The 17,692-nt window shown below is 42.8% G+C and overlaps 1 protein-coding gene across 3 annotated transcripts in view; it reads left to right on the forward strand.

The window, feature by feature from the left end:
* The window catches only part of DIAPH1 (diaphanous related formin 1), a 96,728-nt gene that overhangs the window by 41,967 nt on the left and 37,069 nt on the right, over positions 1–17,692 (forward strand). For all 3 annotated transcript variants that reach the window (XM_045999121.1, XM_045999122.1, XM_045999120.1), the window contains 3 exons: positions 34–786; positions 1,622–1,736; positions 2,232–2,240. In XM_045999121.1, coding sequence (XP_045855077.1) covers positions 34–786; positions 1,622–1,736; positions 2,232–2,240 — 877 coding nt within the window. The remainder of the gene's footprint in view (positions 1–33; positions 787–1,621; positions 1,737–2,231; positions 2,241–17,692) is intronic.

Consider the following 17,692-nt stretch of genomic DNA (forward strand, 5'->3'; position numbering starts at 1 on the left):
AAGTGAAGAGTTCTTCCATTGATGTTCCTCTAGGTTGCCAAGCTGTCCAAGGAACTGGAAGATGCCAAGAAAGAAATGGCTTCTCTCTCTGCTGCAGTTACTGCTGTAGCCCCTCCTAGCAGTGCTACTGTTCCCCCTGCTCCTGGCACTGTTATTCCACCCCCAGCCCCTCCTTCACCAAGAGAGCTTAGCATACCCCCACCACCTCCTCTTCCTGGAGGTGATACCATTCCGCCTCCACCACCTCCCCCTCCTTTGCCTGGTAATGCTTATATCCCCCCGCCCCCTCCTTTGCCTGGAAGTGTTGGCTCCTCTGTACCACCTCTTTTGTCTGGGGGTGCTGGCATCCCTCCACCCCCTCCTTTGCCTGGGGGTGCTAGCATCCCCCCACCCCCTCCTTTGCCTGGGGGTGCTAGCATCCCCCCACCCCCTCCTTTGCCTGGGGCTACTGTCATCTCCCCACCCCCTCCTTTGCCTGGGAGTACTGATATCCCCCCACCCCCTCCTTTGCCTGGGAGTACTCATATCCCCCCACCTCCTCCTCCCTTGCCTGGAGGAGGAGGAATGCCACCTCCCCCTCCTCCTCTTCCTGGTGGTCCTGGAATCCCTCCACCCCCTCCATTTCCTGGAGGTCCTGGAATTCCTCCACCTCCACCTGGAATGGGTATGCCTCCACCTCCCCCTTTTGGATTTGGAGTTCCTGCAGCCCCAGTTCTGCCATTTGGATTGACCCCAAAGAAGCTTTATAAGCCGGAGGTGCAACTCCGAAGGCCAAACTGGTCCAAGGTGAGAATTTCTGTCCATTTTTTCCTCAATAGATCTTAAGAAACCAATTTAGTTTCCTACTTTGTATTTTGTGCCCAGGTGGGCTTCTGTTTCTTTTGGTTGGCATCTTTCTGTCTTCAGGTTCCACTCTTGCTTATGTTTACTCAGCAAATACTAGGCATCTTCTGTGTGCCAGACATCACTTTGGAGAATTCTTTGAGCCTTTTACTCTGCTACAAAACCTAAACATATCCTTAAGTTAATGTTTTTGGCCTTTTCTTTGAGGATATAAGTGCCATGGTTATCCACAGTTTGATAATAGTCATTTCAGCAGGCTGTAAGGTGCTGATGTGAGAGCTGTGGATTGATGGATATGCTCTGCTACCTCTTCCCCGTAAATGAGCTACAGAGGACATGTGTTCATGGCACAGTATTGTTTCCTCTCTGTGTTTGAGACCCTTATGATTCTGCTTCAGCCTTCTGCTTCCAGAAACCAAGTAAAAGGAGCTTAGGGGTTTACTTATAAAATGAACAAATATGTCATAGTTAGCCAAATTGATGGGGAGAATATAATGTAGAATAAGGGAAGAAGTGAAACACAGCCTCAGTACTTCTCAGTTTAGAGGATTTGAGGTTAGAAGGAGCATAAGCAGCATAAGTGAACCTAGCTCTTGAATGAACTGGAAGCACTATGTCCTTCCACGTGGAGCATGGCTCTTCCGTGTCTCCAGTTGGTCACTCTAGTAAGACATTGCTCAGAGCCACCACCCACCTCACCCGCATCTTGGTCAGTTTTCTAGGATGGAAAGTACAGGGCTCCGCTTAGTAACACTTAACACCCTCTCCATATCCACAGTTTGTTGCTGAGGACCTGTCCCAGGACTGCTTCTGGACAAAGGTGAAGGAGGACCGCTTTGAGAACAATGAACTTTTCGCCAAACTTACTCTGACCTTTTCTGCCCAGACCAAGAGTGAGTACCTTCCTCTTTCATGCACAGGTCCAGTATAGGACTTTGAGTATCCTTTAAGTCAGTCTCCCATTCCTTCCCTTCCCTGGGTGAGGATTGAAGAGAGGTGGTTTTTCCCATTCAGAAGAAATTAAGATATTTTTGTATTATGGGGACACTGGGGTTGGGAAAGAAAACTTGCGTTTTGGTATTTTTCTTCCCCAATGGTTTTCACATATATGTATTTTTTATCAGTATAACATGTTGGGGATATGAGATTAAGGTGACATAAAGCTCATAATGGGCCCATTTTGATAATACTCTTGAATGGATTCTGGCACTATCTTTAAGGTACCATCCCGGGCCTACAAACGTAATTAATAAGGGTTGGGCCAGTCTTTAACAGGTTAGGTAATTGAGTGACTGTCTACAATAACAACCATGTGTGATTCTTTTTCTTTTCTTCCATTTCTTTTCAATATCTGATGCTTTCATCTTCCTGGCCCTTTGTTCTTCCAGCTTCAAAAGGTAAGAATACAGAAGAGCCTTTTAATTGGGTATCTTGAACATTAGAGACAAGATGTAACAGACGTAAAGGAATTTCTCTTTAGAAAACTGAGATGAGATAGGGGATTGATTTATCTTCTGTCTCTCTCTCTCTCTCTCTCTGTTTTTTTAAGAGTCCAGAAGGACCTGTAGCTGTGGTGTTTAACTGACAGCATAGACAGTTGTTATAAGTTTAAGTCAAAGCTGCCATGTAGTTGTTCTTCAGAAAACGAGGGACTCCTTAAGTACTAATACCATCAACTTACATTACTGTTGTGTCTTATAGTCTTCCAAGTGCTTTAACACATACTATTTCTTGGACCTACCAAGAAATCTTAAGAAATAAGCAGGTTGTGTGTTATCTCCATTCTGTAGCATGTTTGAAATGAATATAGGTAACTTGTCCAAGGTCATGACCAGATCCAGTGATCTTGTCTTCTGGTCCATGGTTTTTTGCATAAATTTTTGCTTTTCTTTTTCACCTTCATATCTTCCCCTTTGTTCTAGAAGAGCTGATCTGTTTTGCCCTCTTCTTTCTTCACTTCCTAATTCTTGTGGTTTTGTGCTGCCCTGTGACAGGGCACTTGTAGTTATTTCCCCTGAGAGTCCCAGTGTTTGAATTTAATGACAGTTATAGCCTAATAATTTTGTATTTCCATCTTACAGTTTTTTTGTTTCCTTAGAGGTATATTTTGACCCTAGTGATGAAAATTAAGTGCAACTTTTGAGCATTTCCCGCCTTCTCTCTGCCACCCCCCCCCCCCCCGCCCCCAGTAAATAAGCATTTAGTATTATTTTTTCCTTAAGTGAACTGATGGAACCAGGCTGCACTTTGTTCTGTTAAGGAGCCTAACATTGCTAGGTGCCCTTGGTGGCCCCGAGTTAGGTGTGTCTATCTGAGAGTATAAGATTGCTGAGCTCAGGTGTGACCTCTTGCCTTTCACTCAGGGCAAAGTGGCTTTGTACTCTAGAAGAACTGTCATCTGCTGAACTAAAGTGCAGCCAAGGGGTTGACTTCCACCTGCTTAGTGAAAAATCCGGGGATAATGACTACTTAGGCTATTCTAGTATATCAGCGAAGACTAGTTGGACAGAGAAACTCAAAATCAAATGCTATCCTAATTTGTAAGTTCAAAGAATCTACCCCTGCGTTGGCCTCTGGTATAAGTCCCTTTCTCACACCTGTGCTCTGAGCACCACTGCACCTGCACGCCGGCTGGGCCCCTTTCCTCCCACCTCGGCCACCCGCTTCTTCTGTACATTTGTATTACTGGTGATTATAGTGAGGTTTTCTGCACTTTCATGGTTTTCCTTGGCATTTTATTTTCACTGTGAATTGATAGTGTTTTAAAAATACTCCAGCAACGGGTACCTGGGTGGCTCAGTTGGTTAAGCAACTGCTTTCGGCTCAGGTCATGATCCTGGAGTCCTGGGATTGAGTCCTGCATCAGGCTCCCAGCTTCACGGGGAGTCTGTTTCTCCCTCTGACCTTCTCTCTTTCCATGCTCTCTCTCACTGTCTCTCAAATAAATAAATAAAATCTTAAAAAAAAAACAAAACCAGCAAGACCCTATCTTATCTTTTCTCATTTTCAGCCATGTAACCACATTTTTTAATGCTCCTTCAGCTTTCAGATTCTGCCCTACACTACTTTCTTTTCATTGAAGGTTTTAACTTTCTACCAGCCTTGGCTCTTTTTCCCTCCAAAAATCATTCTTAGAAAATTCTATATCTTAATCTGGAAAAAAAAAAGAATATGACTTGGTTGATTTAGTTTAATGGAGTATTGATTTTCAGGTAGTAGTAATCCACATGACTAGATTACTGCTCTTCTGATGAAGGAAATTCCTAGCTAGTCTTTAAATGTCCTTAGCTTCTTGGGCACCTGGATGGCTCAGTTGTTTAGGTGGCTGCCTTTGGCTCGGGTTGTGATCCTGCAGTCCCAGCCAGGATCAAGTCCTGCATTCAGCTCTCTGCTCAGCGGGGAGTCTGCTTCTCCCTCTGACACCCACCCCCCATGCTCTCTCTCTCTCATAAAATAAATCAAATCTTTTTTTTTTTTTAAGTTAAAAAATAAATATCTTTAGCTTCGGTTAGCACTTTCAGGTGTTAAATTGGCACTTTGTCTTAATTTCCTTGTTTTTCCATTAGGAAACACTAGCGGATATGATCTCGAAAATTAAATCATGAGCAGTTTTCCAGACCTTCTAAATCTTAATGATGTAATTTTCCTGTCAGATACAATCCTGAGTGTTTACTTTTTACCTGACTGAGTGACCCACAGCACTCAGACAAAACAGAACTTCCCTGCTGCTTGTCACCCTTGCTGTGTCGGTTATCATTCATTTCCCCCAAATAAGAACCACCTCCCCCTTTTAAAAATTCTTTCTTCTTTGAATTTTTAATGTCTGATTTCTTTTTTCCTTCTCTGTTTTCCTGCTCTCTTTTCCTTTGCATTAGTCTGTAAATCTGTGATGATGCAAGAGGTATTAGAGTGTTGAGGTGTGTTTAACGTGTCTCTTGGAAACAAAATAGGTGCTTTAATACCATCTGCAGGGACCTCAGCTAGCAGCCAGAAGTGCTGTAGGGACCCCATGCCATGTGTAACTCCCACTGTGATCGTGCTGACTGATTTGCCTTTGCCTTTCCTGATACGATTTTGAACAACTTCTCTTGGTGCTCAGGCTGGCAAACTCAGTGTAGACTTCCCGATAGTCCCCTTGCTCACACCGACCCAGAAACACTTAGTAAAAAAGGCTTTGGTTTCTTAGTTAAAGCTTTTCTCAGCAAAGGAAAATCAAGCTCTAGCACCTTCAGAGGTGAGCGCTCAGAGGACCCACATCTCCTCAGTATGAAAGCAAGGTGTCTTTTGCTTCTGGTACTTAAACATGTCCAGTATAAAATTTCAGATCTTTATCCTTAATCCTGTTTTTTTAAGTAGGTAGCCAGTTTCAGTTTCCAAGTCTCTTATTCATAGTCTGAATTTGATGATATAGTTAAATGATAGATGAATACTCATTACCACTCCGTAAATATTCTGTCCTTCAGATAAAGAATTAGAGACACAGCTTGAATAACTTTTCCTAGGCTATATTGTAAGTGCCAGAGACCAGACTCAGACTCCGGAGTGTGTGACTTCTGCTTCCCAGAAGCATATGTCCCTGTCCTAAGAACTTGGAAGTCTAGATCCAGACAAAAGATGAAAGAAGGGTATTTGCTGGCTTTTGCCACCACTTCATTCATTCAGGCACTTCTCTTTAGTCCTTGAACTGGCAGGTGACTGTTAGTACAAAAAAGGAGCAACAGATTAGGGAAAGTAGGTGAAATGCTGGATATTTTGGGTTGAAGAAGAGGAAACATGTTCTGTTTCTAGTATATTCAACTGTAACAAAATGAATCCAATTGGAGAAATAAGGCCTGCTTATCTAGTCCAATGGAAGCCCTACTTAGATGATTTTAGGCTATTGGTTACCAGACTTGATGAGGAAGTTATTTGGACATGAAGTTTTCATAATATTGCATTATTTCCTCTCTCACTCGATAAACACAGGACACTGTTATTTGTTAGACATGGCTGTATCCCCCTTATTTTTTACTGATAGCCAAAACTTCCTGTATACTCTAGGAATAGACATTAACAAGAACACCCGCCTCACTCTTTACATCTGCCTCCTGTGTTCAGGGATCTCCAGCCACTGCATCATTATGGTTCAGGAAGATGTGAGCCTTTGTATCAGAGAAGAAACCAGAGAGGCGAGCCAGTCTTCTATGTATACTACATTTTCTCTTACACATTTTTTCAAACAAGATTAGTCTCTTGTTTTTGAACTCTTGACTTCCTATAAATCATAGATTCACTCAGTCAGTTTATTTTTTGTCAGGGAATATTATGAATTCAGAGCTGATAGGCAGTATTATAAAACTTTGAGTTCTTTGCACTTTCTCACCATCCTTATGGTGATCATCAAGGAGTCTTTTATCATAGTCTCCTTGTTGACTCTCTCTCTTGAATTCCTTGAGAACGTGTTCAGTAGTTAAGCTAATTTTTTTTTTTTTTTTCAACTTTTTCGGGGGAGCATTTTCATCACTGTGGTGACTGAGGTCATTATTTGTATGAATGAGATAAGTAGTTTTTTCATTCAGCTTTCTCTCTTTTACTCTCTTTTGTTGATGACATGATCCCATGAAAAATAGTATGTGTTGAAACTGTGGAAAGTGCTAACTGATGTCCTAAGTACAGTGGCAATTTCCTGTTTAGGTTTATTCCTTTCTTCCAAAAACCTTTGGAGCTCCTAAGATCCATAAGCTAGTTACCCTTAGTAGGTGTGCATTGGTCAATAGGTAGTGTTAGACTCCCTCCCTGTTAAAGTATGAGGTGCATTGTGGGAACTTTGAGCATCAGAACAGTTCTCCAGGTGGTTTTCAGCAGTAATTTAGAAAGAACTCTGGCTAAAAAGTAAGATCTTGACTGGGAGCTAAGAATTTTGTAAACAATAACAAACAAATAGGATTGACTCTATGTCAAACCCAGTGCCGACTTCCCGGTAGCCTGCAAGAGCCCAGGGTTTGTGCTCTTGTCCCACAAGTCATAACTGTTGGCAACAATAGTCTGTTGCTCTCCCGAGCTTTGTTGGTTCATTCTTCAAGAACAGCCTGTGGTGGGGAAGCAATCCCTTCTTTCCCCCGAGATTGAAGGGTCTTTTTTCTTTTCCCTGTAATTGTGTTCTTTTTTCTTTTCTTTTTTTTTTTTTTTTAAGATTTTATTTATTTATTTGACAGAGAAAGACAAGGCGAGAGAGGGAACACAGCATGGGGAGTGGGAGAGGGAAAAGCAGGCTTCCTGCTGAGCAGGGAGCCCAATGTGGCACTCTATTCCAGGAGTCTGGGATCATGACCTGAACCTAAAGCAGACGCCCAGGCACCCCATCCCTGTGATCCTGTTCTGTCCACTAGATGGCACTCCTTCAGTTGGAGCTTTATCAGGAAATGTCCAAGTGAATCTTTATAGTTTCTGCAACTTTAACCCCTTGAAACAAGATTTTGTTAGAGCTCAACATGCTCCACCTTATCAGTGAGTCTCTTGGCAGAAAGATGTCTGTTCTATCAGTTCCTTACTCCTCTCAAGTGTATAGAATAAGGACTTGTGCTATTTAAGTGAGTATTTGTTGGGATTGTTGTCTTTTAATTCCTAATATTCTTGGGTTCTGAGTAGGATCAGACTATTAGTGCAAAGTGTTTGGGAAGTTCCATTATATCAAAAGGTACTTCCTTGTGATTTAAAAAAATTGGGGGCATCTGGTTTCCTCAGTCATTTAAGCGTCCAGCTCTTGATTTCAGCTCAGGTCATGATCTCAGGGTTATGAGATCAAGCCCCATGTCAGACTCTGTGCCAAGCGTAGAGCCTGCTTAAGATTCTCTCTCTGCCTCTCCCTTTGCCCCTCCCCCCCCACCAGTCTCCTGCTTGCACGAGTGTAGGTGTGCACTCTCTCTCTCTCTAAAAAAGAAAATAATAATAAAAGACCTAAATCTAGTTCTATCACCTAGGGTTATGATGAGCCCTGCACATTTGGATTGTCCTCTCTCATCATCAGGAGTATAAAACAATAAACTACCCCCTCTTACATACCTCTTTCTACTCCCAACCTTTCCATCACTATTTACCTTGAATTTCATTGTATCTAATACTAGCTTGTTTATCTTGGTTTACATTACCTCCTATAGGGAGCCCCAGACTTCCAGGGCACCCTCACCTCCCGTACTCGAATCCCCGGAAGGCTCTTTGTATCTCCTATTCAGTTTCCTCCTCTGATCCTCCCTGAGTACCTGAAACCCATTCTTTGTGCCCTCTGGAATTCGTGTTCCATTACTAGAAAAAGCTCCTCTGACATCAGCTTCACCTTGGTGATCTAACAGAGACCTGGCTTTCCCTCAACACTGCTTTCCTTCTTGCCCCCGCATCTGGTGGGTTTTTCTTCCCGTAAACCTCGTCCCAGTGGACCTGGACCCAGAGATGGTGTAGATGTCCTCTTTGTTGTTTATTGCCACTTTCAGATCATGCCCCCTTTTTCTTTGCCAGAACCCCATAATTTTGAATCTCATGACATCACCCAGTTCTTCTCTCAGCGCCGGTCATCTACTAACATCCTGAGTTACTCCTTACTACTCAGCCGGGTTGGCTGTTCCCGCTCTTGGCTGTACTCTCTGGCCACTTCCATCTTAGTTCTTAGCAATTATACACAAAAGGGTCATGATCCTACCAATATGCTGGCTTCACAGTTCCTTGCATTGTTCTTTTCCAGTGATCTTGTCCTCTACCTTACCCCACCCGTTCAGCTGCAGTCTTTCTCCAATCTTAACTTCATGCCACCCATGTTCTAGCTTTTTACGTCTCTCTCTTTAGGACCAGGACTGCCACAGTCCTCCAGCCCCACTGAGACGTCCAGTCCATTTGTCCTACCCCCTTTCACTGTGTTTCTGTTCTTTGATGACTTCACTCTCCTCCTCAGCCAAAATTCTGTGGCTAATCATTATAATAATGACTGTCTTCGATGTTTTCCCCTTCCATTACCTCTTTCTGATTTCATAGTTGATTGGCAAAACAAGTATCTCTCTTTCTACCCTGCACAGGTAGTGCAAGTGAACGTGACTGAAAAAAAAACCAAACACCTGGTCCTCCTAGATAGACTTTCTCCCCTTGGCTTTCAGGATAGCAGACGCTCTTACTTACTCTCCTGCTTCCCTGACTCTTCATTCTTCTGGCTCCTGTCTGCTCAGTTTGCATTGTTGCATGCCCCCTTGGTCCTTCCAGGCAATCAAATATTAAATACTTCAAGTCCGTTCAACTTCCCATTCTCTTATATGATTATGTCACTTTTTCTGTCTTCAGAGACCCAACACCCCCATTTTCATTCTCAGTTGAGCATGTTTTTCTTCCTGCTTCACTGAGAAAACTGAAGCCATTGGAAGAGGCACTTCTGTGGACGTCCGCCATTACTGTACCCATTCTCTGTCTTCCTCTCTGTTACCATGGTCCTGTCTAAAGCCAGTCCTGTACTTCATTTCAACAAATGCATAGAGTACACTAAAAATAAAAATTTAAAAATCTCCCTCTCCTTTCCTGGAGTGACTGTGGTTAATATACCTTTCACCTGCATGTGTTACTCTAATAAAGGAACGAATGAAATCCTTTTCTTTTGTAGCTCAGGGGGGGGAAATATGGGAAATTTTCAAAGAAGTTTGCCAGAAATTTAAGGGGCAGGGAAACTGAAGATAAAATTACATAAATATGAGCATATACACATTTTTAATGTAATCTTGTGATCCCTTGTGGTAGATACAGTTTTGCATTTTGCTTAATATGATAGCACCTCTTGATATCATTACACAGAGATGCACCTCATTGTTTCTAATAGATAGTTGTATTCTTTTTTTTTTTTTTCTTTTAAGATTTATTTATTTCAGGGGCACCTGGGTGGCTCAGTGGGTTAAGCCGCTGCCTTCGGCTCAGGTCATGATCCCAGGATCCTGGGATGGAGTCCCGCATCAGGCTCTCTGCTCAGCAGGGAGCCTGCTTCCCCTCTCTCTCTGCTCTGCCTCTCTGTCTACTTGTGATCTCTCTCTCTGTCAAATAAATAAATAAAATCTTAAAAAAAAATTTATTTATTTCAGAGAGAGAAAAAGTGAGCACAGTTGGGGTGAAGGGGAGGACAGAGGGAGATGGAGAGAGAATCTCAAGCAAACTCCCTGCCAAGTGCAGAGCTCCATGTGGGGCTTGATCCCAGGACCCTAAGATCATGACCTAAACTGAAATCAAGAATCAGTTGGTTAACTGACTGAACCACTTGGATGGATAGTTGTATTTTGTGAAATGCAATATAAATTTGTACAGCTGATCCATTAGTGAGAAATGACCAGTTTTTATAAGTAGTACTGTAGGAAAAATCATATTTACTGTGTGTTCTTGCATTTCTGCATAGTGAGTTCGTAAAAATAAAATTTTGGGGCACACACTGCTGGGTACCAATTTACCCTTCCATCAAAAATAAGAAACTACTTACTGTAACATCTGATAAGGGAAACTGATACCTCGTTTTAATCTGACCATTAACGAGATTGCACCAGAAATTTTCCTTCATACATTGACTCTTTGTTTCTTCATCTGTAAAATGAGACAGATAAACCTAAAGATATTTCATAGTTTGAAACTTCTGGTCTTTTTGTGTTTTTTTTCTTCTTTCTGCTTGCATAAGCTGTCTTTGGTGTTGCCTGCTCATCAACTGAAACTCCTTTGATGGTTTACTAAAAATGCTTGTAGTGTTTTCTTTGTTTTAGTCTGAGTTTCATTCTTTATTGCTGCACTGAAGTCGGGCATTAGAAATTGCAGCTTGTTAAAGAGCTACACTGATGCAAAACTGTGAAACTTTTGCATGAAGGTTGCTGGTTTAGTTTCCACAGGAGACTTACTGGTGGAGATTTAGGGAGAGTGTCATCAGATAAAGATAATTAAACTTTAATTCTTTCTAAACCGTAGGAATTTGATATATCTGCTGTGTGCAGTGTGCACTTTCTCCTTTTCACCACCAGATGGCACATGGATCGCTTCTGTTCTGGATGTGTCATTGTTACGTCTGGGAGCGATGCAATCACGTTAGAGAGAGCCGACCTCTGTTGGTTTCAAATACCAACTGCGTGGTATGCTGCCCTCTATCCGTCTGGAAATTCATTTGGAGGACTGATCAGTAAATTACAACAGGAAGCTGTTAACTTGCCGTTTTACAAAAAGGTCCTCACCGCTTGCAGCTGCTGTCTTTTATAGGAGCAACACTGTATTTTTTGGAGGGCACAGAGGTTGGAGAATATTTTGGTTTTTGTTTCAGTCTGGTAACTTTGGGAAAGCATAGCCTTCCTTTTAAAGTGCTGAAAGAGAAGATTGTTTTTTACCAGCTTGGTAGTTAGTTATGTACATATTTGTGACCCCCTGATATACATATTCGTAATCCCATCTCTGTCTACCCTGAATAGGTACTTGAAGCACATAATACAACTCGATGCTCATAATTACTCATAATTTCCCAGAGACTATGTGCTGTATTTGTTTCCTTGACGGAATTCCTTGGCCTACTTTGGGGAGAGTTTGCTGGTGCAGAAAGGTTTTTACTGTCAACCCCTTTGTTAACTCCTAATTATCCCAGATAAATCCAGTTTTAGAGCCTCTTTCTAGCTGTTCAAACTTCAGTGTGTGCCTCTAGTCCTCTTCTTGACATGCATAGACTCAAGCTGTATCTTTTAAACCCATGGCACCATCCAGCATTATCTGCAGATTTCAGATTTGATATTTGATAAAGTGTCTTTTTAAATGGTCTGAGGCTTCAACCAAACAGCCTTGGTTTCTTGAAGTCATCTTGAAGTCATCTTGAAGTCAGTCCCTACACTTATGTGTCTGTTTCTGTCAGTAATTCCCAACTTCAGTGTGTATAAGGATTACATAAGGAGCTTGTTTGTTAAAGATATGAATTCTTGGGATATTCCTCCAGAGTCAAAGTTGCAGGGACTGTAGGAAGAGAAGTTTCTAATAAACACCTCAAGTAAGTTTGTGGTGGTAGTTGCAGTAACCTGGCTAGATCCATGGCTTACTTTTTACTTAGTTTCCATTTTCCAGAAAAAGCTGCTCTGCTTTCTCTCATGATAATGTTTTGATGTCTTTCTGAGAATTGGGTAAGTATTACCCTTGTTTTTATGGAGATCCTACAGATCAGTTAGTGGGCACGCTGACATTTTCTGTGGACTGCTAACATTTTGGAGGCTCTACTTCAGGAGCACTTGTTTTTACAAAATTCTTCTCTTGCCATCTTCTCGGCCAGATCTCTCATTAGGCATCTTTGAAGGATGTTTTGAAGAGGTTCTCTGAGTCTGTGAAGTAGCTAGGAACCACTGAGAGACTGGGGAGGCTGGAGGGCAGATGATGGGCGATCTCTTGGGTTGTATAACAAAGATGGAGTTGTATCAGCTCAGGATGTCCAGACCAAGATGAAGGGGCTGCAGCTATGCAGATGTAACTCTTGTTCTTATTCAGTTAGTCTCTCACCATGCAGAGTAGGGATTGGAGATGTATGGAGGAGGAGAAGTGGGATCTAGGAAGTGGCAAGAGCAAAGCTGGGCTTTGGGATAAACAGGAGAGTGAGTGCCCCAGTGTTCTCAGGCTGCTACTTGGTGGAGCCCAAAGCAGCTGCCTCAGGGAACAGCACTGTTCTCAGCATCCCTTACACGTTTCAGGAATTGTTGGATATGAACTTACTTTCCTGCAGATGTGGGACTAGTCTCCCTGCAAACATGAGGTTAGAGACAGATCAGTTTTCAGGAAGTACTCAGCATATCTCCACCAGGGGTTAATTCCTCTGAGGCTTTTTTGTTTCTGTTACTTGTTTTTCTGCATAGGTAATCTAGGTAGTTGAGAAGATAAAGTATAAAGAACTCTCATTGCCACCCTAGTGTTAACCCATCTCAGCCCTCCCCTCCCTATACTTAGAGGTCATAGTTTTTATTATTTTCTTGATTATGCTTTTAACTTTTTTTTTTTTTTAATGCAATTGTAGGGGCGCCTGGGTGGCTCAGTGGGTTAAAGCCTCTGCCTTCAGCTCAGGTCATGATCCCAGGGTCCTGGGATCGAGCCCACATTGGCCTGTCTGCTCGGCAGGGAGCCTGCTCTTCCTCCTCTCTTTCTGCCTGCTTCTCTGCCTACTTGTGAGCTCTGTGACGTCAAATAAATAAATAAAATCTTTTAAAAAAATGCAGTTGTAAACAAATACTGATCAAGATTCTTATTCTCCCTCCCTTTACCAAAAGGTAGTGTACTATCTGTATTGTTGTGTACCTTCTATATCCTGGGGATTTTTCATATCAGTACATAGAGATCTTCCTTATTAAAAAAAAAAAATCCTAAATTTTCAATAAGCATGCATAGCTTTTCTAATGAAACTAGGATAAAACCAAAAATATGGTAATGGAGCAATTTGTCCCTTTTTTTTTTTTAAAGATTTTATTTATTTGACAGAGAGAGAGATCACAAGTAGGCAGAGAGGCAGGCAGAGAGAGAGGAAGAAGCAGGCTCCCTGCGGAGCAGGGAGCCCGATGCGGGGCTCGATCCCAGGACCCTGAGATCATGACCTGAGCCAAAGGCAGTGGCTTAATCCACTGAGCCACCCAGGCGCCCCAATTTGTCCCTTTTTTGAAATGCTAGCTGCAGCAACTTAGCATGCCTGTGTTTCCTGTTGTTCTCCCTGCAAACTCTGTTATGGAAATTGAACACATCAATTCTAAATGTATGGCAGTTCCTACTGGATGGAGCCTTCCAGCCATTGTGGTGTGGAGAAGAGACACTTGAAAAGTTCTGCCCTGGGCCCTTCCGGGCACCTGGCCTCCCTCTGGAGCATTATATTCCTGAGCAGGAGCAGAGGTTTATCTCACTAGCATAGGGATGCTACTCCATAGAGGGTTACAGTCTTCAAAGGAGAGGGATGACCTACTTCATTCTTTTCTTGCTTCTTTCTCAGTTTTTGTTCTGGAGATAATCGCTCTGGAACTTAGTACACTGTAACTGTTGTGTTTATAATTCTGGCACCTCGACTTCACAGCATTTTGAAGTGTACTTCAAATGCTGAGAATAGAGTGTTAGGCAGGAAAAGCAGGATACTATTATGTACAACCCTCATTGTAACTGTGTTTTACAGAAAAAGTGCAGAAGTAAAAGATTGGAAGGGAATATACCAGAATACTCTTAACAGAGTTTGTTAGGGTGCTTGATTTCTTTTCCTTCAGTTTCTCTATAATGTTGCCCTCTTATTTTTTTTTTAAAGATTTTTATTTATTTATTTGACACAGAGAGAGAGTGAGCCAGAGAGCACAAGTGAGAGGAATGTCAGAGGGAGAGGGAGAAGCGGACGCCCCACTGAGCAGGGAGCCTTACATGGGGCTCAATCCTGAGCTGAGCTGAAGGCAGACATCATCTTATTCTTTCAATGGGAAGAACAAAAGGGTTAAGAAGAAAGTTTGCCAGTGGCCAGGATGCTTTAAAAAGGGGCTTTTAGAAGCGCTTGGACCTAAGAAATGAATATTTACAAAGCAGAATGCTAATATCCAGTTCTACAAAGCAGGTAACAGTCTCTGTACTTCTCGTGATGATTCTAGCCTGCCTGTCCTCGAAAAATCAGATTCCAATTTAAAAAGCTATTTGTTCTTCTCTCGGCATCCTTGGATAAGGGAACCCCAGTTATATGAGAGAAGGGCTTTGGTAACTCCACATATTCAGGATGGAATGGAATCTTGCTCCTTCCTGATCCTATGGTAATCCCAATTCTGTTCTTAGAGTCTGTAATTGTTCCTTTCGTTATCTATTAGATTAGAATATAAGATTTGTGTGTGTGTGTGTGTGTGTTTAAATTTCCTCTTGGAAAGAAAAACTGCTGAAATCCTTCAAGGAAGACTGACCCCCTTTTCCTCTTCTGCTTGCATTCCTATTCTGCTTGCATTTTTCTTTTCAGCCACGGGGTGTGCGCAGTTGAGCTGTCTTGGCTCAGATTCCAGATTGTGAGGTCAGAGACTAGGGATTGGCGGAGAGTATCAGGTGACTTTCAGTTAACTGTGATGACGGTCTTGCCCTCCCCCCCACCCTTTCCCCACCCTTTCCTGGCTTCCATCTTAGGAACAAAGAAGGGAAAAAAACAGCAGTATGACGAAGAAAACCAGCTGCTGCCATTACAGACTCAGGCTGGGGGCTGGGTATTTATTCCATCTGTTCTCTTTGTTGGGCTCTTACCACGTTACTTCCCCTCCCAGGACCCTGGCTAAACTGGAGGGTGTTTCTAGGATCCTTTGTTATTGAAAATAGCTTAAGAAATGTGCAGTTTACTCAGGATTTAGGTGAGACCCAGCAAAGATTAAAACTGCTCCAAGTCCCTAGAAGAAGATGAAGGTATTTCTCTTTCTCATTCTGATTTAAGAATACGTATCTGATGTCAGATGCTCTCAGTGGTAGGAGGTCATAATCCGTTCTTTCCAGTGATTGGAACAGTGCTGCCTAATAGGTGGTATCTTCGTTTATAACTGATAACTTGAAAGTATGGAATTAATATGTACTTTGTTTATTAAGATCTCATAGCAAGTAAATACCATGCTAGAATTTAATCCCAGATCTGTTAGGTTCAGAATCTAGCATTTAGGGGAAGGGAGTGGCACGAAGGCAGGCATTTCAGAGGTGCCTGCTTCTAAGAGCTTTTGCAGTACAGGGCTAGCGCTCTGCATTTCCCCAGTGACCAGTCCTAATTTCTTCAACAGATCTCCAGGGGAAAAATGAGACGAGGAACATATAGGTTAAAAGAGAATTTAAAAATGTCAGCCCCCTTGTAATGTGTGGATCTTAGTTAATATCTTTAAAGAAAAGCAGAAATTTTATACCAAGTGCTACCTTTGGATGCCTTTTCTCCTGTCCTCTGACTTTAGTGTCCCCTGTCTGTCCTTCCAGTCCACCTTCACCCACATCCCTGAGGCTGATCTCCTCCTGAGCACTCCTGTACTGAGTCACCTTCCTGGGTGTGCTGGGAAAGTGCCTGTGAGAAACTCACTGACTTCTTGTCTGAGTGATCAAATGTTTTGAGAAGTGCCTAGATTTCTAATACTGCTTTTCTGCCACCCTTTCAGACTCCATTTGCTCCCTTCTTCGTAACTCTTAGCACTTGGTTTTTGTGCTTTGGAATTAAGTCCAGTTCTTGTCCTTCAGGTTTATCTGTCTCTGCCAGTTTGTTTCATCTCCTTGCACATCCATGGTGGCCTAGTTCTGGGGCCTTAGCAGATGGGTATTTGGTTTGGTCAGGAGGTCAGTGATAGGAATCTGGTTTTCCCTACTATGGTATATACCTACATGTGGCTTCAAGGTGATGAATTTTTTCCTCATGTATGCTATAGCTGTGGAGAATATAAAGCAGAAATCCTCCACTTAGGCAGTTTCTTGAATTAGCACATGGTGGGGCCCTCTTGCTTTGGCCTTTCCTCAGAATCCAAGAGCTTATGTAGAGCTTAATGGACATGGCTTGGTGTATGCTGGGAGGACTTGGTGATGCCCTAGCTATGTTACCTTCACGGAAGGTTTGTTGTTATTTCCTGGGGTTCTTACTGATGAATGTTCAAATCTTTTTTAGATAAGCTAGGCAGATCTAAGACTCTTGCCCAAAGGCCCTGTTTTATCAGAGGGAACTATACTGGTACAGAGTCCACTTTTTTTTTTTTTTTTTAAACTTCCTGTTGTGGTTCTGTGCTCACATAGATTGTATGCCCTGCCTTTGTCTCTCTTCACGGATGCTGGATAAGCTCGCGCTTTCGTGAGTCAGTGGAAGGTGCCCATGACTTGGATCCACAGATGTCTCAGCATGTTTCCACTTTCTTCACCTTTCTCACGTGTTCTCTCTTACTCAGAAAGTACTCTTTTACTCAAGGGAAGGGTGGGATGAGATTATGGAGGGTGTTCCTTGTAGAATAGGGACAAACGCCTCAGGCTTCATCTCAGGCTGAGCAAGGTGTATGTGGGCCTGAGTCAGTGAGAACGAAGGTTAGGTGGGGTGGAGTATAACGCAGTAGAACTCATCCGAAATCTTTCAGCCCTACAGAATCTTAAAGTCCTGCAGGCTTTAGAAGTCAGTCTGTGTTCTCAACAGTATTTTCCCAAAGTCCTTTTTCCTAGCTCACTTACTCACTCCCACCTGCAGTTCTTAAGAACCTAGTTTCCAGGATGTTGGGCAACTCCCTTCTCCTCCATTTCCTGTTTGTGGTCTTCATTGAGAGAAGCCTGCGACAGGAATTCCTGGGGAAGTGATGGCTGCAGCTGCGGGACTCTGGGGGCCATTAGCTCATTACTGCAGTTGGGGAATACTCTGCTACATAGTGGGACCTCCCTTCCGTTCTGGGGGTCCGGAACTCAGTGGTCACGGGGACTTAGGCTGCTGACGTGTGCCTTACTCTTTTATCTTCAGAGACTAGAAATTATCTTCCCTTCTTGTGCCTCAATCTGCTTAAATTTTAGAATTCAACATAATCAAGATTCAAGACAAAATTAGGTTGGATTCTGTGGGATGGATTCTTTAAACATATGCAAAATAGTCAAGAAAGAAAAATAGGGTCCTTCTGTTGGACAGCAGGGGGTGCCCTTTCCCTTTGCTTTATTGCCTGGCACTCCCTACCGCATTCAGCCATTTTAGACAAATTGTTTTTGCTCTTAGCTAACTCCATTTTGTGTTTGTGACGCAGAAAAAAAAGAATTGGGCAAGGGAGGAGCCGGACTGGGGGAGGAGTGACACAGGCCGAGTCGCAGTCAGCAGACTCCGTTACTCAGCCCTTGTTCATCAGGGACTTACCTTGCTGCAGGCTGCCTGCATTCTGAGACAGATCCA

This window comes from Meles meles, chromosome 3 (genome assembly GCF_922984935.1).
Source record: "Meles meles chromosome 3, mMelMel3.1 paternal haplotype, whole genome shotgun sequence".
NCBI lineage: Eukaryota > Metazoa > Chordata > Mammalia > Carnivora > Mustelidae > Meles > Meles meles.